Below are 27,240 nucleotides of genomic sequence, written 5' to 3'. Positions count from 1 at the left end.
GATACAAGGACGCATGGTGCGTCCTGTCTTTTTAGAGGGAAATGGGTTTGTGACACGTGGAGGAATGTGTGAGCTGGAATTTTCTGTGCATGCTGCCCTCGGTGACGACAAGGTGATGTTATCTTTCTATGATTGTTCAGTGGAAGAAGCGTAAGTGGACACCCCATGTTGCTTGCTTACACCACTTTTTTTTTCTCTTTATTTCTTTTTTATTACTCTCCTTCTCATAGGGTTTCGTCATTTCACGCACAAGGGTAAGTAATTAAGTCACTGTTTTCATGGCTTTTATCATTCTAAATTATTCTTCATCTTTCATTCCTGTTTCCCTTCTCGATCAACTAATGTGTGTATTATTATCGCATTTATAATACACTTCAATTCATTGCATGCACACGCAAGATGCAAGCTATGGATTATTCCATAGACTAGCTAGTAAACTGTAGATGTTTTTTTTTGTTCCAAAGGAAAATTAAAAAGATTTGTACTTTATGCAACTTTTATGTACTGATAAATTTATATGTAAATTAAAATGTGTTCATTGAATGGTGATGCCCTTCGTAAAGCAAAGAGCATCGTTAGAGGTGACAGCACTATTCATCCTTGGATTTAACAACACTTATAATTGGTCTTAGATCGCGATGATCCACCTAGGATCGATAAAAAAAAAAAAAAAAACTAAACTCTAGGAGTACTCGCTTCCCGAGTGGACTCTTACGTGGATGCATGCTTGAAAAAAAGTCTTCTACTATATTTTACCATATGAATCAGCAATAGACACATCATACATAGCTTCAAATTAAACTCATTAATTTTCTACATCAATTGCTTTTATGCAGTTAATTCATATAGTGTAATTAGCATGAAAAAAAATATGCTTAATTCATTGTTAGCCGAAATTAAGTTGTTCACTCTTTGGCTAGAACTGTCAATCAGAGTAGCCATATATATAATTATTAACGCATATCGTACGTGTTAAATCAGCATACATTATTACTGAAAGTGACGATACTTGATCTTCGATGACAAGAAGATTCTTTGTTTCTAACGTTTTGCTCAACATGACTATATAAACTGCATCCTTTCATTGTCTGTCAATCTATATCTATGGCTCGGTAATTGTCAAACTTATTGCGTTGGTTCTCTGTGAAGTAGGCATGTTGCCTATTAAGATAACCATGAAGTTCAGATTGTTGTTCAGTGGTACAGAAACAAATGTGACATAAAATTAATTAATGAAAAAAAATGAAAGGCATGTGTTTGTGGTTGGTGTATATATACATCTTGCAAATGATTTTATAATAACCTTCTTGTAATTACTGTTCTATATACATATGCTTTTACATTAATTTATATGCTAAAAATAATTTACACAAACCTTGATAATCTTTGTTAGTTATCTTCTTGATTGTAATAGGTAATGCTCAATTAATACGTTATTCAATTAACTCGTTGACAAGTGTATTAATTCATTTTTTAAGTAGTAAGAGATTCAAAAGTCCGAGTGTTGAATTCATGGGGACTTTGGTTGTATTTAAGTGATGTAAACTCAATTACTAAACAATTAGAAGAACTAGAAGAGATGAAAAATTGTAAGTGTGAAGATTGGAGTAAAAAGAAAAAGAAAGAAATAACAAGAAAAATAAACAATAATTTAAATGTAGAACGATGAATTCATAATATAATAATGTTGGGACCTAGCATGCCAAAACTACTTATAATGCAATGTTAATGATTTTTTCTATCTAATAAAATTAATGTTTCTACCCACATCTACTAAGATATTATATTTTTGGTTTCTCGCACGAAAAGTCTAATTTATTTATTCTTTTCTCCCAAATTTCTTGGCAAAGATAAAAATAATAAACCGCATTAAGATTAGAGATGCAAAAAATGGACAAAACAAATATCAATCTATTTCTAGCAATGAATTTATTTAAATACACTTCCTTAGTTTTTTAGAAAATCATTTTTCAATACATTATCTTTTAAACATTATATGGATAATCATACCATAATAAATAAAAAAACACAGAAAAGAATAATAAAAACAAGATTGCATTATATAGATAATGAAAAAAAGTTACATTACAAGAGTTTGACTTGTCAGGCTCATAATAAGGGAGGTTTAGTCTCTCATAGTCATGAGAGGCTTTATACTTCAAGGGTTAATGTGGATGGGAGAAGGAACTAGATGTCCAGAAGAAAGAAAGGGGGAATGACTGAGAAAGAGGATTTCCCTTATTAGAAGAAAGAAAGGAGGGAATGGTTGAGCGCACACTCATGACTTAGCGAGAATGATGGTTTAATCACACTTTAAGTGCGATCTTAGGCTTTATCATGGGTCTTCTTCGCGCTAAGCATGAGCTGGCTACTGAGCGAGCACGTGCGTTGGACTTGTCTCGTCCGCTAAGCGAACTGTCCACTTTTTTCAATTTTTCTTCAAGACTTTTTTGCTCGATTTATGCATCAATTTCCCTCTAAAGCATTTGAAATCTTCTTTCTCTAACTTCTACTGATAAAAAATTATAAAGATGTTAATTTCTTCATTATTTCATGATAAAAAATTATAAAGATGTTAATTTCTTCATTATTTCATTAAAAACAATAGTAAAGTGAATAAATTATAATTATTATTAACTAAAAATGATTACCAAATTAGCATAAATTTCGCAATTATAAGATGTGCTCTTATTTATGTGCGAAAGGTGGTTCACAATGGAAGTTGTGGTGAAAAAAAGGCATATAAAAATAAATCAAGACGTGCAATTATTTGATAGGAACACTTAACTGTTTGTTGTTACTGTATACATACATAAAGATTTGTGGTTTGATCCGTGAGGTGTGTTACTAGAGAATGGCACGCACACATGGTGGCCACGTCCTCGTTGCCCCAATTGTCCTCCCCTTTTCAACATCTGGGATTGTCAAGCTGGACAGTGGGAAAAGAAACTGAAAAAGATTGTGTCCAAGATTATGTTAGAGAGGTTGTGATCGTGGTTGATATTCGAGTCAGGTTAAGTTTGAGACACCCAAATCTTGTAGCAGTATTTGGCAATGGGTTTTTAATTTGTGGGATGACTGTGATCCTCATTCACGCAACTTGAGGGACATCATCTCAAAGGAAATCCATTTTGCTATCTCAAGTCTACCAACTTATCAAGTAGAAGCAATTTATTTAAGGTCATAATTATTATAATTTTAAAAGTTATAGTATCTCCTTAGGGAAACTTTTCTTTATATTAGGTACAACCTAATATGTTACTATTAATTTTAAATGTTGAGGAATTATTACTATATATGATTTAGAATTTATAACCCTTTATTCAAATCTGTCTCTACATGCACCACCTATTTAGCTATGGCCTAGTCGTACTAAACATGCATGTTTTAGGGCACATCACAAGTGAACAATTAATATTTGATTAGACACAAGAGTTTGAACTTTTTTTGTTAGGTCTTTTTCTTGCTCTCTCTTTTTTCCCGTTATATTGCAATTTTATGTATATTAATTGCTTTAAAAAATCGAATGTTTGTGTAGTTTGGAAACCTCATTATTAAATCTCTAAACACTTAGAAAGATGTTTTACTTTACTCCCCAAAATTATCTCTTAGGGGTACAAATTTAAAATTAAGACATCTACATGTTTCGGTTTGAGCGGAAGAAACTCAAATCCCTATATGTAGTCTGCAATTCAATATTGAGATTCATACCATTGAAAGAGATTTGTATTTTAACACTTGGCCATACTTTTTGAATTTTGATAGACGAATCTCTCACCCACTTGGTGAGAGAATATTTAAAAATAAATAAATATTAAGAAAAATTAAAGTCTCATGTCGAAGAAAGATAATATCAAAATATAGTATATAAGTAAAAGATAACTCTCATCATATGAGTAATCTTTCACTCACCATTTCAGTCACACATAAGGTCAAAAGTACTAGAGATGAGAGGATGTATTAAAAAAAATTCAAATCTCACATCGACTAAAAATAATATAAAGAAAATATATAAATAGGAAACAATTCTCATCCTGGATTAATTTTTAGGTTAAGTCAAACATAAACTCACATAATAAGAATAAAAACATTTAAAACTAAAATATTATAATCTTACTTATAAACTATATAAACTTTATCTTAATTATTTCAAAAGGTTAATAATTCACATAAAAATTTAACTATATCAAAGGTAGAATATTGCTTTAACAGTTTTTTTTTCATTATAATTGATAATTGTATTTACTCATTATAAATATTTAATCATATATGTATTTTTTAAAAGCTCACCATCATTACCAAAACAACTTACTTGACAACCCCCTAAAACGGCACATCCACAATACTAGATATGTAGGAAAATGGCAGCTCATGGGTCAAACATGTGAAATTTCATCAAAAGGGGAATGTCAATTAAGTAGTAATATATTAATATGAATACCAAAAATGGTGTACGAGCTGATTTCAGTTGAATTTCTCCCCTTTTCCCACTCCCCCCTTATTGGGCACAGAGTGGAAGAAAGTGGGGCCAATATAATGTCACAGAGTCATGTGGTAAGATTCATTAGGAAGAATTGTGAGGTCCCACGGAAGTGGCCATGTGGGTTTGTTGGCCTTATGTAGTCCCAGGTGTCAAACCCTATCCCATGTGCGCCGCGGGAGTGCACCCCACTCACTCTCTCCCCTTCAACTCGCACACCACCCTCTCCTTTTTTACCCTTTAATTTCAACCCCTTCTATTTATTTTTTCTTATCTAAATTTTATGTTACCATTCAGAATTAAGAGACACAACAACATATGTACAAGGGTAACGCTTCATGTATACGGGGAAAAAAAGTTATACTATTCTGAAACATTTCCCTCTCAGGATCATCACTTCTTATTCCAAATATTAGAGGCCTTTCACCCAAATAAAATGAATATACTACTAGTAATGTATACTCAAAAGCTCATAACAATATACTTTCCATATCTTAAAAGCATTTAAGATCAATTTATTTTATTAACATTCGTGTTCCTACCCCGTGCCATTGAGGCATTGAAAATTCTCACATTATTGAATAATAGACCCATGATTTGGTCACTATCAAGCCTACTTGGAGAAAATGTTACTATACAAATCATACTTTACACATGCAAAATTCATATTTCAAGAATAATGTATTGAGGCAATATTGAAATGAATTCATAAAATCATACACTATCAATTATTAGTTTTTGATATAGCGTTTAATTTGGAGTGGAGGGGATGAGTTACATCGTACATTCAGTGTGTTCATTATAGACCAATGATTTATTTTTCCTTTAGTTCTGTTCAAATAATTTTGCAATGATTATATATGAGAGATATGCTAGTTTATTATTCACTGGGGCGGTGGTTAACACATTTATATAACATGCATGATACCCATTTTTTTAAAAAAATTGTTTTTTTATAAAAAAAACAGAGATTAGACCCGATAGGGTCACATTTCAGGGAGTCAAGGGTTACCTAGGAACAGAAAATAAATCAAAAATAGATTGCATTATAAATTATTGGCCTTTGGTGGTGCACAGAGAGATCCTAACTCCTTAGCCATCATCATTTGGTGATATACTTATACTTAACTTCCTTTTCAAATGCGTAAAAAGTTGGTCCTTTTCTTGGATCTTGCGTGATCTCAGATACAATGTTGTGCTTTCTTGAGCTCCATGCTTACCAAAAGTGTATACACCGGCTCAAGAGTTCACACTCTCTTTCATTACGTCGAAACACCCTTGGTACTAAGAATCTGAGATTTTTGTTTTGTCAATGTTTCACATTCAGTTTGTGTCAGTTCTGCACATGACACTGGTGTAGGGTTAGACTTTAATGTGTTGCGTGAATTTAGTTGAGTTACATTGTTCACTAGCTGGGTAGACCCAATATTTCACAGGCATAAATCACATATTTGGCGGTACACAAATTACAGAGATATGCAGCATGTTGTCACCTTGTTCTCTTGCATGAACAAAAAGGCTTTTATGTCATAACCTTAATTAAGGTTTCTTTGACTACTAGTTTCCGTATCCTTCAACTAAAAAGAGACATAATTATAAACTAAAAAGAAACATTATTAACTGATTATATGTGGATATCTAGTATTATAAACATTTTATAAATATCTATATTATTTTTTCATATTTTTTATCATATTATATCATTTAGTATATTTATGCATTTTATATATTTTTCTCTAATGTTTTGTTTGGTTTAGAAAGAAAAAATAAAAAGTAGAAAGTGAGATGATCTTTTAAGTTGTTTGGTTATGTAACAAGTGAAAGAAAAGAAAATTAAGAAACATGTATATAAAATGAATCGCATATCCCAAATAAAAAAATGTATAATAAATAAAGGTATTTTTATCTTTTCCCTCATTATATTTTGTCTTATTCACTTTCTCTCAAAATTGAAAAGATTATGTATGTTCATTCCAACATTTTTTTTCTTTCCACCCTAGTATTCTTGGATTTCAAAGGAGAGAAATTTTTTAATAAATATGTATGCCTCCCATTTCTTTTCCTTCCCTTCATTTTCTTGCATTCCAAACCGAGTGCAATGGTCAATTTAATTTTAGGGAAAATAGAAGGAATGATTATGGATAAAAGGAAAACACTTCAATGTCTATTCTTTGCACAATTTGGAAACTGCCAAAAGGAGGAATGAAGAGAGAGAAAAATAGGTCTCACAAAGTTTGCCTTTCCTCCACATTTGAGCATAAAAAGAGAGAATGGATATTTTATAATGTATAAAGACAAAAATGTCAGTATTTATATCTTATATATTTTTTAGGACATTTATATCATTTTGCATTTTTTTTTCTTTTTCTTACTAAACAACCTCAGTAATCATCCTCATTTTCTAATTCTTTTGTTTTGATTTTCTTTCTTTCTTTTCTTTTCCTTTCTTTCTTAAACTAAATATATTTGGTTTATGAAGTAAAAGGAAAGAATCATAGTACAAAGTAAGATAATTTTGTTGGTTGTTTGATAAGAAAAAAATGAAAAGAAAGAAAGTTATTTTTTTTGGAAAGTGAAAGAAAAAATTGTATATGAAATGACATAAAAATAAAAAAAAATATATAAAAGGTAAGGATAAATTGGTAATTTTATTGAAGAGAAGCAACTTCTTCTAGCTTCCTCCCATTTTGGACAAATATTGAAAAATCCATGGGCCTCACGTATTGTTACAACATTTGTTTTCCCTTCCAATAATAATAATAAAAAAAACTGAACGAGAATAAAAACGGGTATTTTCCCATCTCTTCTCATTCTTTCATCCCATTTTTACTCTTTCAAATAGACCATAAGTGTCAACTAACATAATGGTATCCACGCATCATTTTCCTAAAACAAAGAGATGTGAGAAAAAAGATATTTCATTTATTTCATATATTATTTATCATTTGATTTTTTTTTTTGCTAGTTTGTCTCCAAATATATTTATCATTGTAAAAAATTAGAATGAATTAATTATCTTTTTTAGACAAAACCATTATTTATTGATATTCCATCCAGATACTTATATTAGATTACACTCACGTTCTAAATTTTCAATAAAGATATTTTAGTAAAAAAATCTATTTTGTTATAATAATTCATGTAATTAATATTTAAAAAAAACTTGTATTACTTTAAAAGACAAATAAAACAAGAGGAGATAACAAGATTGTGTTATATACTCTAATTTTAACTATACAAGGTTTTAATTGGGACAAATCAAATAATACAAATTTCTTAGCAAATTGACTTTCTTGTAATTCAAGCCTTTTGCAAAGTTCAAGAAATACTCCTTTATTTTTAATGGAATGACAACAGAGAGACATTTCAATTATCTCAACCATAAGTTAGAAATAGATAATGGGCAGCTTATTATGACTGAAATTTAAAAAAAATACAAACATATAATGTTAGTCATATGAAGATTGTTATATCTTTAAAAACGTTGAGGTTATGATGGAACAAGGAGTCCCGTAACACCTTGATCCATGTTTGATCAAATTTGTAAGTTAAGATACACCAAAAGCAACTAAAAGTTGCTTGTGCAATTCCTTGAGTTGTGTAGATGTAACATCGAATTTTTTATTTATTTATAGATAACTTGATGCTGATGGAGTGAGTAAATTAAATAAGGAAAGCTCAGATGGACAGGTGAAGCAGGAGGCATCCTCTAGCTATAGGTTTGAATAATATACGTACCATATATATATGGCCTTTGACCAAGGCATTTCTCCCCAGACTACGAAACTGGGGGGACCCTGTTTCGTGCAAGCAAATCAACTGATGAGTGCTAACATTTTTAATTTCCCTGTCACTGAAAGTGATCTTGTTTTCTATTTTTAAGTTTTGGGAGCATGTATGGTCAACTTCAATATCCTACTTCTACATGTATCCACATTTTGGTTTTCCGTTTGACCCAAATATCTGATTTCAAACCCTACACATACATGTAAGCTAGGACATTACGTTAAGCCATGTTAAAAGTTAATGCGAGATAACTTGGTAGTTACGCATTAGGATTTGATGTAATATTAATTTTCAGAATCTAAACCTTTAAGTCCCTTACTTAAATGGAAATAAATCATGATCGAGTTTTGCTTTTATATAAGGGAATATCTATCTATCGTGTTTGAACCACGCAAAAAAAAATCTAGCTACCTATAATGTTACTCAACTCTTACTTTTGTTTTTTTGGAAAGAGAATGCTAACGATAAATTGTTACCTAGTCTCACATTATGAGTTCATGGTGATTGATTATTTTTTGTCACATATATTGATGTTTTTTGAATTATGAAAAAAATTTTAATAATATTTAATTAGATTTCATGTAGAGATTAGTTACCTTCGTGGTAGTCTTGAATTGTCTAATGGTTTTCCTTCTATAAAGGTACTCCAATATCAAATATAAACAAAACAAAATCATATATTTTAGTATCAAATATAAATAAATCTTAACTAAGTTTACTATATTCAATAACTTAATCTTTAAAATATCATTTATTTAATTAATATTTTATTTCTAATAACTCAATTTTATTGTTGATATTAAGTTCCAGTGAATGTTAGTTTGAAAATTAAATAATGTTAACTAATTTTTTAATTAGTGTGAAATTAGTTTTTTTTTCTTATAATAAATAGTGAAGGTGGTATGCTCTTTTTAAATATTCTATTATTGACTAAAATGTATTGAGAATCATAAATTTATATGGATCTAACTTATCATTTAATGATTTTTTTAAAAATTATTGTTTTTAAGATTTGAACTCATAAAATGTGTGTTACAAAGAGTTTATTAGATAATATTGTCTCCGATCCTTTATATAAGAAATACATAATTCATCATTATAAAAAAATAGTGGCATAACTTTAAATTTTATTTTAAAAATACCCAAAAAATTACACAATTTAAGTAACGTTTATAATTAATGATATTACCCAAAAAACAATTTGTTTAAAAAATAATAACTTTTAATTAATGATACTGTTAATATAAGTAACTAAATAAACCAAGTGCATTAGTGATTTATTATCTTATGTATGAATAAAAAAGCATGGATTCAATTATTATTTTAAGATATTTTTTATTTTGTACTTCGTTTAATTATTTTTTTAAGCTTAATGTGAACGGTAATTTAGCCAAAACTAAAAAAACAACTATATAGTATTACTTGTACTCCCTACTATTTTTGAAAAAAAGAAGCTAAAAAGATCATTGTTTAATTTTAGAACGGATACTTGATATTACAAGAATTTTGCAATTACGAAAGAATGAGAACTTACCACAAGAACCTGCCCACATTCTAAATATCGTTCTTACATGATTTCTCAAATCATAATTAAAGAGTTGCGAGGATTATTCCTGAGGTTTTCTTGAAGAAATTCTTATTCAATAGTAATATTAACATATAGTATTGTTTTATACTCCTTCTGTTCTCATTTATTTGAAAAAAACTGATTTCATATTTATAAAAAAAATAATTAATTTCATTAAACTGTGTGAATTCCTATTAAAAAACAAATATTTTTTTTTAAAAAAATTATATTAAGGACAAATCTCCTGATATAATATGAATCAAATTTGAGTTAAATCTATATATAATAGTAGTATTGTAACTCCTAATCAAGTATGAATAAATCCTAATATATTTTCACCAGCACCAAAAAAAAAAATCCTAATATATTTTGAGAAAAAAATCCAATTTAATTTCTAAAACAAAATATATAAAATCTTAATTAAATTTACAAATTAAATATTACTTGTATGAAAATTTTAAGACAAACCTAACGAAGAACCCTTTATTCAACGCATTACAGTACTGCATTAAAAGTTATCCGTATAATAGATGAAACATTCGCTAATTAAATATGATTAGTGAAATGTTCTAAATTAGAGTATTGAAGCAACACGTTAACTTTAACAGTTCAGCTCCAATGCAAAGTTAGAGCTGTATTACATCCTTGCTTAATTGTCTGTGCTAACTGTTAATGATAGTATCTTAAAAGAAGGTGCATTGATAGGATTTCATGGCCGAAACAATCAATCACATTGAATGCTTTGGCATCCTGGGGAACAAGGAAGCAACCAAGCTGTGGGAGTGGGGACTCTCTCTCTCTTTAGCCAACAACATTTTATTTTATTTTGGGCCTTCAATTCATTCCCTTCCTCCTTTAACATCAAAAAGGCTCCAATCCTATCACCCACGTGTGGCTTAAGGCCCACTTTATATCACCATCAAAATTAAATGCATCGCACGTGTGTGCCTCCATATAACGCCACATCGCCACTACTATGCTTCCAAATTAACATTACATTACATTACTTTAATCACCCTCTTTTCCGATTTCCAACCCTTTATTATGCGTAAAGTTCCTAACCATATAGTATGTCATTCGGCTATTACGTGCCTCGATATTTTTCTCTTCGACCCCACCAGTTAAGAAAAAAGAGGGTAGTAAACAAAACAAAACAAAATTTTCTAAATTTGGTTTAGATAGAGTTAAATCCCTCACGATAGAACGTACTTTTAATTAAATCAAAAGGAAACTTGTGACGAAACGCTTCTTCCCAATGAAGTCATTTAATTTCTAGTGTTAGCTTTTACTAACATATAGTGGATAACAGACATTGCTAGTGAAAGATGACAAACAATGAAACCAACACATATAATATATTCTACTTAGCTTGATGGGAGAAGTAGATATAGATGCCTCTGAAGAGAAGTGAGTTGGGTCAAGAAAAGGATACCCCTTTGGATTATTATAAAAAATGGTGTCGCATGTAACGTGAAACTTTTGTGTATCCCCGTTGGCCAATGCTTCTCCTTTTTGCTAACATACCTAACATCTATCATATACTCCTATGTGAGTTGGTTTTGGAGACGTTCGATTGTGCTTTTGTTGCGTGGTCCAAACAATAACTGGCTTGTGTACGTGTAGTGTTTTTGGTGAAGCTGCACAAATTAATGTGAAGAAAGGGGAATTGATGAAGAACCCGAATATAATCCTCACTGTTGGTGGGTGCTATCATTGAACTAGCGAATCCCCCATTGGCTATCTATGAAGATTTTTCATGCATTTGCATTGCTTGGAATGTAGTACAGTCTTTTATTTAAATGTTGCGCAGGTGTACTATATATATACTAGTACACGTTTATAAGTTCATAAAGAAGTAACATATTAATCATATGTATTATGAACGTCAGTCTGTAAAAAAAGAAAAAATAAAACTTTTGTGAAGTTTATAAATAGTTTATATATATATAGTTATGAAGGTGAATGGCCGATTAAATGATCAATAATGAAATGAGAAAAATTTAACGTCCTTTTACTATTATATTTTGTGAAGTTTATAAATAGTTTATTTACTTAGTGTGTATTTAGGATCTCATCCTAGCTAGATGTACGTGTCTTGAGCAAAAATCACATCAAAATAGGTTAAAATACGCAAAATCTATAAAATATATATTTACTGTGTTTGATACATGGATCATGTTTGACGCAAAGAAATTCTAAGCATGCACTTAATCAGCATACATTGACAATATACTGCATCATACTGTTTAATTACTGGTAATAAACTTAGTTGTCCAAAATTTTACTTGTTTTTATTTCGAACTATTGTTTTAGCTTGAATAATGCGTTTGATATCTATTGGGTTTGTATATCAAAATATTTAATTTTTCACGAGTCCTTTAGGAACAGCTTTTAAGATACTAGTAGTTTCATCATCATCAAAGTATTCTGGAAACATCTTTGATAATTAATTTGAGCATAACAAGTTCGTTAGTGTAGTCAACCACTAAACTTACACCCCTCCCTCTCTCTCTAGAATTGCACAAATTAAAACCAAAATTGGATATTTGCTTATACGTTTAGATCAATTAATAATTACACATACTAGATTTTGATCAGCACTAGTTACCAGCATATATATCAAATTAAGATGCATTCTTAAGAATTGTCCTATTCCACAGGAATTTTAATGAATAATGTTATAATTATAATATTGAAAATAGAATTAGTTAGAGATAGGAAAGATGAGGAAGGAGAAATAGAGAATAGCACATGCAAATCCCACATGTCACATACCCACTGGGCAACATCCACATGGTCATGCCCATCCAATCAAGGACACCCACTTGGGCCCCACACCCCTCTGTCACATGGATTTGTTTCTATACAGATCCAACGCTCCCAGATCCACTCCCAAAAGCCCAGTCGATCTGAACCGTGGGATTGTGGTCCCCGCTTGTCACTATCAATGGCTGTGTTTGTTTCCTTAATGCCCCCTCCCACTGGAACAACCTGCTTTCTCGTGTCCTTCATGTGACAGACAGTCACATCCGTCATTGAACTTCGACCGTGTAGAATAGGCCCCACTCCCACGCCCCCGAAACGATGCCTTGTCACGGTGTGATTGGCGAGTGAGGAAGCGCGTGTGACAGACAGGCCAGTGGTCGGTTAGTTTATCCTTCCCCTCAGTGTGCGGAAGCAATTCATGCACCACCAGAATAAGTGAGCTACATTTATCGTCCCCTCCCTAACACGTTCCTATAAAATTGACTAGCTACCACATCTTTTTTCCATTCTTCAATTAATCAATCTCTTTACCTAAACCTCTAACTATTTATATTCACATATTTCTCTCCTTCTCAGAAATCAGAATTGAGCAAGCGTTTGGATTTGGAATTTGAAGGTTATCATCATCATTTATAGATATTATTATTATTATAAGAAGTTCATCAGAAATATTCAATGGGGAGCTTTGAAACTGAACTGATGAATCTTAAGGCCACAGAGTTGAGGTTGGGACTGCCCGGCTGTGATGAAACTAATGAGAAAAGTTCATCCAGTAGTGGATCTGTTGTTAGAAGCAACAAGAGATCTTCACCAGAACCCAGTGTGGAAGAGTCCAGGTGCAACTCTAATGGTTCTTCAGATTCTACCACCACAAGTGATCATGATCAAGACAGTGCCCAACCTGAAAAGTAAGCAAAATATATACTTTTTTTATTATATATTTACAAAAGGATATAATTAATATGTGAGTCTTATGAATTTGTCTACTTAGGATATTGATTAAAAAAATTAAAAATAACAAATATTTATTATATAAATTATAAGAGAATATAAAAAATATTATGACCATTTAATTCTTGAAGCAATGCTTAAGGGTACTGGCCGGTTAACATTTATCTTAATATAATGAATGAAAACTGAAAAGTAATAATGATGCTAATGAATGAATGAATGAATGGCAGGGTACAAGTAGTGGGGTGGCCACCAATTAGATCTTTTAGGAAGAACAGTCTGCAACAACAGAAGAAGGTGGAGCAGCTGCAGGGTGATGGAGGTGGAATGTACGTGAAAGTGAGCATGGCTGGTGCACCTTACTTGAGGAAGATAGATCTCAAGGTTTACAATAGCTACCCAGAACTCCTCGCAGCCTTGCAAAGTTTGTTCACGTGCACATTTGGTAAGAACCACCAACAAATTAACAACAATCTTTTTTTGTTCTTTATCATTTTCTTCTCGTGTTTTTATAATTCTTATTTGAGCAAAATGAATGATGATTTATGGTTAATTTTGATATCCAGGTGAATATTCAGAGAGGGAAGGTTACAATGGATCTGAATACGCTCCAACTTATGAAGACAAGGATGGTGACTGGATGCTTGTTGGAGATGTTCCATGGAAGTAAGTTTTTTGGTCTATTTCTCTCCTTTTATATCTAATTGAATAATGTAGTTTTTATTATATGCTCTCTGTATTATATATTTTTTTGGTGTATATTCTCCCTCTCATAGAGCTGTTTTTGCTTATTAATTGCAGCATGTTTGTATCCTCCTGCAAGAGGCTGAAGATAATCAAAGGATCAGAAGCAAAGGGTTTGGGTTGTTTGTGACCAACAAAACTTACAAAAGCAAAAGCAAGATAGTCATGAGATCTTCAGAGACAAATACCCTTTGTGTTGTGCAAGCAAGTACATGGTGTTTTATGAGAACTCATATATAGTTTATTATAGGAAAATAGATGAATATATATATACACGTTATTTTTTCTTTATTAATTTCAACAGAGGCGGCTTTGAGGTCTGCTTTCTAAATTATATGTAATATTCCTCTCAAAAAGAAAGAGAAAGAAAATATAAGAAAAGTTAATGCTATTTCAATTGTACAGATCGTGAATATAATTATAACTAATAATAACAATAATAATATCATTTTGTCCTAGCTAGATCTGATCGAGAATATAATAGTAATAAAGCTATGTCTTTCCGTTTGATTTTAGGTTGTAACATAAGGCAAATTTTATTTGTTCATAATTCGAAAATTTGATGTTAACTACTCGATTTTGGAATAATCAAGGATGATACGATGAAATGTATATGATACGAAAAAAGGAAAACGGTACTTTTTAACAGGCGTCAAATCTCCCATAAGAATATTGAGAATTCCACCACTATTGTGAGTGGATGAGCACTAACATGCAGAGATATATCAAGTCAAACGATGATAATTCTTTGTCCCAATATATCAATTAGTTAACGGCATACTTTTTTATTTATAGATAAGCTTTGTTAACGGCATATGTACTAACTTTCGAAAGCTAGAAAGTAGAACCACCTTAATAATTTGAACCAAAGACAGTTAAATTTTCAAGATCTTAAACTTCTGCTACGTACAATTATAGATTTTCTTCACAGAACCATAGTTTCAGAAACTTAGTTCCTATATGTTTTGATGAGTTTTTATGAATAGAAAAGGGAGATGTTCTATTGTGTAACATGTATACATATACTTGGATCTGTTACACAACTGATTAATGATTATCAATCAGTACATGCGATGATATAATTCACACACACACACAAATATATACGGTGGTAAAATATATTCTGGTTAGGCTAGGTGAATCCCACCTTTTATTTCTATTTATCTCTAATTTATTTTTACTATATGTTATTATTTATTATTTTTCTCTCTTTATTTGTTTCTTTCTCCATGTAGTGACACCCAATAGAGGTCCACAAAACATTTTCCAGGGCTTAATGCCTACCAAGTTTTTTTCTCCAGCAATAATACAGATAAGTTTTACAAATATCATATATGAAATGACATTATTAGGTGGCTCATCATGATTCTCATTAATCTTCACATGCATGCATGTAGTTAAAGTTTTATTATTTTTTCTCATAAATTGAAGAAAATTGAGAGTATTTCATATAAAAATTTGATCGGAACTATTGACATGTTATAGTACTTAACTAACTAATGCTGATAAAAATTAATAAAAAGAAAAAAATGACTAACTAATAATTTTTTTAATGTGTATGTAAATGCATATATAGTTCTTCTGAAGCCATTGCATTTGGATGAGAATTGAGATGATTGACCTTTCCCAGTTATGTAAAGTAGCCTTACAAACACGTAACCTCACTGCTCAAATTAATGCAGTAGTATGTATAAGAGCCTGTCGGTCGGGTAAACTTTACAAATATCCCTTTGGATTCATCAGATTTTTGCATTCGTGATTGGCTACTACTGCAGAGTAGGTAAGTCACTTCTGACACAATTATTCAACTCGCATTTAGGTGACCACTGAGATTCAAATGGCACAATAGTGAATAGTGTAAAAGACTCCGAACATTGTTTAAATGACATTTTTCTCCCTAAAATGAACCATATAGACTATAGTACAGAGTATTTTTTTTTTTTATAGATATTAATCGTTAATTTATTTATTTTTTTTCAACAGAGTAATGGAATCTAACATTTTTCTCTCCTCTTATTTCTTTACCATTGAACCACCAACTTTCATCTCTGGTGTGTTCAAATACGTGAAATATTATATATATATATATATATATATATATATATATATATATATATATATATATATATATATACACTCTGATGGATCCAAAAATTTTTTTTTAATGGAAACAAGAAGTAATTTATAATATTTCTATAGAAGAAAAATGTCGTAAGTTTTTATAAATTATATAATGTAATGATAAAAGAATAATTTGAAATACTTAAACTTTTACAAATTATAATTGTCATTTATATATTTTTATTGAAAATGCTCTCTATTTCTATGGTATGATTGTAAATATTATAAAAAATATATATGTTTATATATATAACCAAATAATCATTCAACTATTGATTTTCTCCCATGTGATTGTTAATTTTTATTCTTCACAAAATTAATTATAGAGAAATATTTTAAATGATAATTTTTAATTCATGTCTTGCTTTATTTGAGAATTGGGATGAAATCACTCAAATGAAAACATGTATCATAAGTTAGTAAATGAAATAAATTGCTATGATTTGTTGAATATTTATTAGAGGAGTTGGAGAATTAATAATTAGGTTATTATTTTGGTCTTCTAATTTTTTAGGTTTAATTTAGTTGTTTTATTTTAAAAGGTTCAATCTGATCCCTTAATTTATATATATTAGATTCAATTTAGTCCCTTTATTTTTAAAATTCTAATTAGGTTTTTATTTTTTAAAATGGATTCAATTTGATGTCATTTTTTGAAAATATCGGAGATGATGGTAGAAAAATGAGATAAATTGAACTATTTTAAAAAATAAAAAACTAATTGAACTTTTAAACTAAAAAGGCAAATTGAACTAAAAATAAATTAGAGGACAAAGTATAATTAGATTAAAAATTAAAAGATAAATAATAAAATATATCAATTTATTCTCTTTTTTATTCCTTATATTTTTATAATTTTAAAAATATCATCTTACAGGAATAATACCTATTTTTTATAGGGACAATTTTTTTATTACACATATATAAATAAAATAAATTTAATGGGGAAAAATTAGCTAAAAAACTAACTAAAAATTGAAAAGCTAGCGAGTAACTTATGAAAGCTAATAGCTGAAAGTTAAAAAAAAATATCCTATTAAATTATAAATGTTTGTTAAACTAAAGTTAAAATAGTTGAAAATAACAGATAAATAATAAAATTATGATTTATTTAAAAAGAATAATAAAAAATATATAAATATATTAGGGATAGAATCATAAAAAAAATAAAAAACTATAAGATAAAGTTTTAAAACATACTACTTTAATTAATCTTAAAAAAAGACGTTAGAAACTAATAAAAAATTATTTAACTAACGGTGAAACAAACTTTTTAATTAATAAAAAAAATGAACTGAAATATTCTTCTCAAGATAGCCTAAATATGTCTCTTTCACTTGAGTTATGCGCACTATCCAGCTTTGGTGGAATCAAGATAAAACGCTAAAACTATTTTCAAAACCTGAATAGACAGGGGACTGTAAAATTACTCAGCTGGTTCTACCGTAGAAGGGAAAAATACTTAAGTCCGTAATAATTAAGCTCTCACTTCATTTTTTATTACAGGCAATGTTATATTTTTATATAAATTTTGGACAATTTTTTCAACTATATATTATAATGAAAGTATTAAGTGAAAATGTAAATATGTTTAATTTCTTTAAAAAATAAAATATATATTCAATACTTACCCAAAAAAATTGAAATAGGATTAGTAGGAAATTGTTCAAGGAGGATTTAGAGATACCCCTTAATTAATATAACTATATCAATAGAATAAAAATGGCTTTCAAACAAACAAAAATACCCCTTAACGTCGGTTTGTTTGGTTGGGGGAGGGAGAGAATTAGGGGAGATAGTATTTAAAGGGAATGGGGGAGGGCATGGGTTTTTATTTTTTGTTTTTAGTTGTTCTTAATGTTATATATATATATATATATATATATATATATATATATATATATATATATAAATCATTCATAATCAATTAGTCATGTATTATATCAAATATCATAAACTCAAAATATAATAACATAACCAAAACGTCAAACACACATAAAATTACATACTAATATCAATTAAAAAATAATAATTTGGTTTAGTTTTCAACGCCCATTCTATCTCAAACTTCTTTTATGGTAAAAGAGGAAGTCGAGGTCAGACGATGCTGGGATAAAGTAGGAAAAAGGATATGAACGAATCAAAGAAACCCTTTTCTATCAATATTATCTCTGTCATCATATATAATGGAAATTGATTGGTTCTTTCATATTTAGAAATGTTATTTACGATTGAGCTTACAATGCCTGTCACGCGAAGTTTTGAAATAAAAATTATAGTCGAAATGGATATAAATTAAGATGACTTTCTTTTCTTCAGAGACATTACATATGAAGTTTAATTAATTTGGCCGTATTGTGTGTAACATCAAATTATTGTTGAAGATCTCATGTCATGGTGTTCCAAACCCACCAAACTAGTTTGATGGGACTGTCCATATACCAATGGCAGTGCGAAAATTCCATGTGAAGCACGAAATCTTCTAGCGTCGGCAGGCACCAAGAGTGCATGCCAAGGTCATAAACTCATCAACCAAATTGAAGTCCAAAACATAGACAAGATATATGAATTCATATCCAATATCAATAAACTATCTATACACGCGCGCAGTAATAATATAGTTATTATAAATTTGGTGTAATGAATTAACCATATCTCTCTTCTCTCTGAGTTTCAGCACCAGAAATCCATTTCTCTCTATTCACTGAGTTTTATATGGATCTGTGCTCATGTATATATGTTGCATATATAATTCAGTCACCAATGCATTTTCTCATTTGTTTCCTGTGTTTTTGGTTTGCCTAACTATCTCCCGTGACCTTAAAAAATTCGATATTAATTACTATCACTATCATTGCTCAGCAGAGTAATATATAGAGAATGGTATACTAAATAGTGTGTACATGATGCATGATTGGAGTAGGCAGGAAATGTCCCAACATTCTAGAATGTCTTTGAGATCCTCCCTCATGCATGGATGATTTAGGTTCGGGTCAAATCGAACAACTAAGTCCACATTGTGTCTTGGGCCTAAACCCTTACAAGAGTATTATGTTTGAAGTCCACATTGTGTCTAGGAACAAGAAGTACTCAAAATGTTGACACGAAAGTGTTTTTTTTTCTTTTCTGAGTGAGACATTATGGGTATCTTTCACTTATGATTGCAACGGAATTTTATATCATTATCTCAACCCTTTAGATTGCTGATATGATATTCTACTGGAGAAGAAGGATTAGTAATATCCTCTCTCACATATTACAAATATATATTTTATGTCTCTTCCATTTGTTGAAAACTGTTGGAAGATATAAAATTATGAGTGAGATTCAATTAATAGTTAATGGGACTCAATTCTTTTTCATAAGTCTCAATAAATTTTAATTAATAATAGAGTATTATGTTTGAAAGAATATGTTACTGTCATTTAATTTCTTGAAAAATCATGTTAGTATATCATTTTATTTTATAGTTTAAAAATTGTCATTATATATCAAATTGAAATATTTTTCCTTATCAGAAATTATTTGAATGCAATAAAATATATTAATGGCCATTTAATCTCGTAAATTATATAATTCAAGTATTCAACCCACATAAGCTCACAATGAATAACTTATTTGTTTGATGCTAGTACCACTGGTTCTTCCAACACCGTGGCCACTCCTCTCGCAACTTTTACAAATCATGACATTGTGGAGAATTATGACGCAGGCCCATTTGCATGAGATTTCTTTAAGGCACCCTAAGTTGGACCCATTTGAAAAGTCCATTAATTTTTTTTGGATATGTTTTAATTGAAAGAGTCTTTTTGTACTATCGGCCGAAACCAAAAGACCTTCTCTGTAACGACCTTATAAAAAAAAGCATTTTTTTTCTATTCATCAATTGATGTCTTGATGAACCGTTGCTTTTGGTAAATTTTGTTGATACTGCGAGTACGAGATTAATACATTGAGTTTAATAAACATGTTCGGTAGATTACTGTTATTCAGTTAGAATTATTTTTTTTAGAAGTTATTGATAATATGATTTTTGAATAATTATTATAAAATTGAATAAACTTATCATATATAATAATTTTTTTATTCGTAAGAATAAAATATAATATTTAGATATTTACAATCACTTACACATGTTTTGTTGAATCAATTAATTGAGTTAGATTCTTTTAATAGCAGTTATTTTACAATCACTCACTCAATTGCACGTGTTAGCCTCATATAAACTTAGACTTTGATAGTGACATTGGTTTACACGTGCAATTGTTTATTATGAGTCTAAGTTTATGAGGCAACAGCTCACAAAAGTACAAATGAAAGAATGAATGTACACCAATTATGAAGTGATGGTGGGAGAGGGGAGAGCAACTAGTGGGGGAATTGTCGACTTTAGCGGGTATGAATATCCACAAATTCCTCACAGCTTTTTTTTTTTTTTTTTCCCTTCTAAGCGACAATGCATGATGTTCGACTTCTGACTCTCCTATCTTTAATTTCTTTTTCGTTTCCGTTTGTTTTAATAGATTCATTCGGCATAACCATGAACTATATACTTTGTTTCATTTTTGGTCAGTATGGTGCTCTCCTACTCATTTTAAGGGAACAGAAATAGGAATCCCCTCCACTGTAACCGAAATGGGATACAGTCACTAGGTTAATGGTTATTGTGTGACAACTTATAAGGTTTTCCCAAGTTCTGTTCTAACGGTCTTTGTCCTAAACAGTTCTCATCTACATTTGTTGGAAATAGCTTTAAGGGATCCGTACTAGGGATCATGAATATATGTTAACAATAAAAGGTTGTAAGGGTATTCTTGAATATAAAATTAAGAAATCATAATACATTTAGTTTAATACTAAACTTGGTATACTTAGTTACTTACTATTTCCATAGAAAAAAAAAGGCTTTCAAATAGAAAAAATCTAAGTATATGTAAGGCAGCCAAGATGAAAAAAGCAAAAGAGTAAATTATAAATTTGATCTTCTTATAATTTTAAATTTATGATTTTTATGATTTTTGTTCTTTTATTTTTAAATCAAGACATTTAATCCCTAAAATGAATTGAACCCATGATCTTTTATATATAAACAAGACAATAAACCACTAATACACTTGTTTTGTTTAGTTAAATATGTTAACATTATTTTTTATGTACCATTTATAAATTTTGATAATTTTTTTAAAAAAATAATTTTTAACTAATGATGCCTAAAAAATAATGTTAATATAATTAATTAAGTAAAATAAGTGTTTATTGTCTTGTATATAAATAATTTTACGAAAATAATTAGAGTAAAAATAATATGTATATTAAAATCAATTTAAAAAATTATCTAAATAATTTATAAAATTTAATTATAAATTGGTGAAATAAAAATAAAAATATGTAAACTATTCAAAATAAAAATATATAAATAATGTAAAATAAAATTAAAAAGATTTATATATTAAAAAATTTTTAATTTATAAATTTTGATAGTTTAAAAAAAATTAATAACTCTTGACTAATGATTCATAAAAAATAATGTTAATATATGTATAAATAGTTAATGAGTTTAATTCTTATTAAAATATGTTTTTTATTTTTTATTTCATTTATTTTTTTTCCAAAATTATTTATTTGAAAAATAAGAAAATTAAGTGTTTTAATTTAAAATTAAGAGGATCAAAATTGTAAATTTAAGATTACAGGGGATCGAAAATTCAATTTACCCTAAACACAAATTAGTGCAAATATGGTAATATATGGTGATAAATTAATAATTTCACCTTACGAGTACTGGTATACATAGATACCTTTAATATCTGCCCCGCATCATTTATAACCAGGTGAAAAAATTCACAACCTGCCACTGATTTTATTTCACAGGTCCAAGGTTTTTTTCTTTCCCATTTTTACTCCGTACAGATGGAAGCACTAGTACGAATTCTTTATCAATCCAAAGCTGTAAAATTTATGCTGAAATAGTTAGGCAAATCTTGTTTAAGCTTTTCAAAAAGTCGATACTAAACAAAAAAATCAAATTCTTAAGTTTTTACTTTAAAAAAAACACATGATTATTATAAATTAAGCGTATCATTCAATTATATATATATATATATATATATATATATATATAAGCAAGCCCTAGGATAATCCTGTTAATCTGTATATACGCTTGGTAGATTTTTCTTGAAGGACCGGTGAAGGATTTTTATCTTGTAATTATAATTGATATCATATAGTTTTCCATACACACAAGTCCTATTTTTTCTATACAAACAATCGCTTTCTTATTCTGTGTACATGTTCCGAAGTAAAATATTAAAACAATTTAAATTACGTTTAAACGATTAAAATTAATTTTATGAAAATCAATTCCATCTAACTTTAAAATAAACAAATAATTTCACTATGATATTGTCACCTCGAAAGATGGGAAAATATATAAGGTAGAAAGCGAAGTGCATGCCGCAATATTCTTAAAATGAAGATTATTTAGGACAAATGCGATTGTTTGTTTGCCAAAATGAAAATAGAGAAAAATCCAGCGACATGAACAGCGTAAGGAAATGAGGCTATTTAACGCGACGCTAGATTCCCTCGAAAGAAGGTGAAATGTTCTTCAAAATAGTAAAATTAGTGAACCATTCTTTAACGTACACAGATGAGTTCAACTGAGAGAAGACTTCTTGTCACTTGAATTGAATAAGGTTAGAGCTTACTGATTGACAAGGATTGGGTCATTGCGTGAAAGGAGCTTCCATTTCCATCCGATGAATCAAAATCTATTAATGATTCACAAGAATAGGGAAAAGTCGTCCAATTACTTTTGAGTAAACAACTCACGCACGCCCTAAACAAACAAAAAGCACCATAATTTTTTGCAGGACTCGGCAACGCCCAAAGCATTGTTAAAGCAACTATTGTCCATTTCAGCTTCACTACTATTAAAAGTATACACATTACACACACTACTCTCTAACCTTCTTTTAGAAGGTCCCCCAGCCCACTACAAAAACTAAGCCCCACTATAAAAACGCTTACATCATGGTCCACTATCCCCAACAATTTGACAAGAAAAGAAGAGCATATCAATTGTACTTTTGACAATTTTCTTCCTCCCTCTACTCTACTTGAAATTCGGTAGATAAGTTATAGGGGTTTGCTTGTATTTTCCAAGGCATTGACATCGAACCCTGTATTGACAAAAGCTGAAAGAAAGGCAAAAAAAGGAAGAATTATGGCATCTGACTTTGATTGCAACTTGATGCTTGCCAATGACTTATTTTATGGGGGGATTTGGAACAGACAAATAACGCATTAGGTGTGGGTCCCAGCAAGTATTAGGTGAGCCTGAGATGGGACCAATAATAATAGATTGTGCAACATGAGAATTAGGAAGGAGGACTAGTTTCATGCTTGACTATGCTAGAAGTGTCCGGTGGTTGTGACTGGTATATTGCCGATGCCAGTGAGATGGGCATGATGCAGAGAGCCTTTGATTGAAGAAACTGCATGGCAGCCCCAACGTTTTCTTCCATAAGCTTAGCTACCTGTCTTTCTGTGCCATCGTTCGACCACTTGTCCCAAGCTGGCCGGTTTCGCGCACCTTCACCACCTTCTTCCTGATCACCACTGAATTTGTTAAATCACTTGGAAGTCAAAGATATTAAAAATAATAAAATTCTTTCAACAACTATTTCTTCTCAATAATCACCTCGACTGATGATAATGGAATGTCAGTTACCAGTGGTGCCACTGCACCGGCTCCACCCAGTCTACTCATGCTCAAAACCTGAAAGGCAGATGAATTAAGTTATTGGAAGTTGTCTGCAGTCTTAATTTCACACAGCTACAAATCCAAATTTGGCCAAAGAGAAGAGCCTTTTGCTTTTATATTGATAATTTTCTATAACGGTTCAAACAACAATCAGTATTCCAACGGAAAACCCTTAAAAAACTATTGGATTGTTAAAAGTAATTAAAACGCATTAGGCAGCCTGAAGGCCACCATTTGACTTTATTAAGATAGGTTCTCAGGAATATAATTAGTCAGCCAATAGTTTCTCACCCAAAGTGGCAAGTGGCAACCACCATCTTGTGGGGTTCATGATCACGAGTTGAATCCTAACTAATTGACCTCAGTGGGATGGGGATAAAAATGAAAAGGTTAACAGATATAACAGGGAATACCGCAATACCCACAAAAACTATGAAAGGTCATTATAAACCTAACTAGGAAAATAAAAGCAGGATCACTAAGGAGCACGATAGCATTTTACCTTCACTTGAAGCCTTAAGAACTTGACATAATCCACAATTTCATCTAACATGGCTGCTCTATCTGTCTGAACATGGTAAAGATGCACCATAATATTAGAAGAATTGAATAATTTAGTATTGTTATATTTTTTTTCACAAACACTGAGCATTCATGCAATAAAACAACACAGTTATCACTTATCACAAATATCATACAAAACATAGCACCCCTTGAAATCCAGTAAATCCATTTGATACTTCAAGCATACTTAAAACTTTAAATTTCCATGCATGTCAAATCAAGGATATATGAACATGTTATTCTGCTTTTTTAACCCTTTCATCAGAAGCAAGTTATCCTGGATTAGCAATCCTCCCACTCAACAATAATGCCTACTTTAAAATTCCTAAAATGAAAGGAGTACAAAATTGCATGGAAAGGGGATCAAGAAGTTTACACTTTACACATTGTATTCAGGTAAACTCTGCACACTGTACAAAAATAGTTTCAGCTTCAACAAACTAATTACTTTAACTAGGCCTTGTGTGACAAACAAAATTGCTACTTGATAAGCCAGAAGTGTTCAAATATTTATGAATTCAAGCAATTTTTACATAAAAAGAACAAACTATTTTGTAAAACTTAAGTAATAAAGCTACAAAAGTAATGGCATCTGCTCTATTTCTCGTGTCAGTGTATGTATTGTAAAAGGAAGACACAATTATGAAAGTCAACAGTGTAAGTGGAGATGGTGAAGTACTAAATAAGTATGTAACGAACAGAACAATATCTCCCAAGAAAGAAGACAGATCAGCCACAAACATGCCTTGAAAAGGTCCACAAATTGTGGAGTGATATCATTTTTATTCGCAAGATATGAATCTAAACACAAATTGATCATCATCTGTGTTATTATCAAGTCAACAAGCTAGAAATTAAGGGGAATGATAATAAATACACATTTTCTGTAAATGTTAACTTGATACTCTTTTATCTTTTCAAACAATTTATGCTATAAATCCTTTACTTCTCCAAAGACAATTCCACTTTGCTAAAAGGATATGCAAGAGAAATCACATACCTTGTTGACACTTGGAACCAGTTCTTGCAATGCCCTGATTCTTTCTGCTATTCTTTCTCTGCGCAACTGTAATGAAAACGTTAACATGGAAGACAAAATGAGCTATGCTGTGTGGATCTGTAGCATTCAAGCAAAAATATCTTAAAGCTCACTCACTCGTTCAGCTATGCTGTGTGGATCTGTAGCCTGTCCTCTTCTGGCCCGCACCCTAGGACGTATTGCTGGAGGATGAGGAGCAGCAGGCATAGTAGTAGGCATGGGTTGCCCATGAAAAACCTGCAAGAGGGTTACGAATTAGCAATAGGAGAATAAATGCTACTTGATCAACTCCCCCTCTTCCCTCCCAAAGGCAGAAAGAAGAATAAGAAGGCTCTCACAACATAACAAGAAAACAATTGTTCAAGGATTACTCGAAGTCAAGTATACATGCATATCCGACATGATTTAAGAGGTTCAAATATCACAGAAAGTAACCATAAGTGCCAACACAAAGGCATAAATAAATAACCTAACTCACTAAATCACAACCCAGAATTTTTCATGCACAATTACAGGGAGACGTGTTATTGATGTCTATAGCAAGTTGACTAGCATCAACAACCACACACATAAAAAATCCGTCTATATTTCAAGTTGAAGAATCTCATTTTCTAAATACTTTACCTAGGTTTTAATTTCATCAACCTTTTAAACGTTTCGTTTTACTTCATGTAAACATAATGGTGGTAATTAGAACATAGCAAATAGAGTAAAGTAATTCTAACCATATAATAGCTCTTCCCGAAACAATTGAAGCAAAGCACATCCAAACAGAGGAGGAGAATCGAAAAAAGGTGGTGGTCTTACATGCTTAGCTCTATTATCAACGACGTCGTCGCGAAAGCGCTTTCCGCTAGCGGAGGCTTCGTCGGGCTTCATGAATCTTCCTTTGCCCTGCTCCAAGCTCAGCCCTAGCTGGTACACCGGCGCGTGGAAGGATGCGCCGGCGAGGTGAGCGTTGGCGTCGGCGGAGCTGAGCTGCAGCATCATCGGAGACTGAGTGGCCGCACCGGCGAGGCCGACATCGGCGGCGGAGAGGCCGGAGTCGGCGGAAGCGAAGGTCGGGAGGCCGAGAATTTGTTCGAGGAAGTCGTCGGCGGGAGCGTCGGAAGGGTTATTCGCCATGAGCGCGAGTTTGAGTTTGGAATCGGGCGAGTCAGGGTTGAGTCGGGAGAACGAGTTGGGAACGCAGAATCTACATGAAGCGGTTTGGGTTTGGTTTTTTATTTCTTCGGTTTGCAGCACTTAGTGGGTGGGTAATTGGCTAGCTTCCCACTTTGGCTGGGTGGCTTTATCCTGCTTAGAAAAACCTTTTTTTTTTTCCTAAAGGGGGCTCCATTTTTGGTATTTACAGCCAGGTCCACTCCTCTCCCAAGTATTTTTGTTCGTATTAATCACTAGGGAACTTGCATTTACTACACACTTCATTTTTTTCTTCTTTTGTCCTGGTTTCCTGG

At 31.0% G+C, this 27,240-nt stretch overlaps 2 protein-coding genes across 2 annotated transcripts; one reads left to right on the top strand and one right to left on the bottom strand.

Annotated features, from left to right (window-relative positions):
* Positions 1 to 13,017: 13,017 nt before the first annotated feature.
* Positions 13,018 to 14,698, top strand: LOC100809479 (auxin-induced protein 22E). The gene is made up of 4 exons (XM_003521219.5): positions 13,018 to 13,507; positions 13,781 to 13,995; positions 14,117 to 14,216; positions 14,352 to 14,698. The coding sequence occupies exons 1-4, from the start codon at positions 13,275 to 13,277 to the stop codon at positions 14,422 to 14,424; spliced, it is 621 nt and encodes a 206-aa protein (XP_003521267.1). The 5' UTR covers positions 13,018 to 13,274; the 3' UTR covers positions 14,425 to 14,698.
* Positions 14,699 to 23,308: 8,610 nt separating this feature from the next.
* On the bottom strand, positions 23,309 to 27,142 carry LOC100808932 (transcription factor UNE12). Its single transcript, XM_003521218.5, has 6 exons — positions 26,591 to 27,142; positions 25,901 to 26,020; positions 25,745 to 25,810; positions 24,683 to 24,748; positions 24,118 to 24,195; positions 23,309 to 24,025 (listed from the first exon to the last, which is right to left on the bottom strand). The coding sequence occupies exons 1-6, from the start codon at positions 26,906 to 26,908 to the stop codon at positions 23,795 to 23,797; spliced, it is 879 nt and encodes a 292-aa protein (XP_003521266.1). The 5' UTR covers positions 26,909 to 27,142; the 3' UTR covers positions 23,309 to 23,794.
* Positions 27,143 to 27,240: the final 98 nt, after the last annotated feature.

Source organism: Glycine max, chromosome 3 (assembly GCF_000004515.6).
Source record: "Glycine max cultivar Williams 82 chromosome 3, Glycine_max_v4.0, whole genome shotgun sequence".
NCBI classification, from domain to species: Eukaryota; Viridiplantae; Streptophyta; class Magnoliopsida; order Fabales; family Fabaceae; genus Glycine; species Glycine max.
The sequence above is the reverse complement of the archived record's forward strand: the minus strand, read 5'-3'. Positions and strand labels throughout refer to the sequence as shown.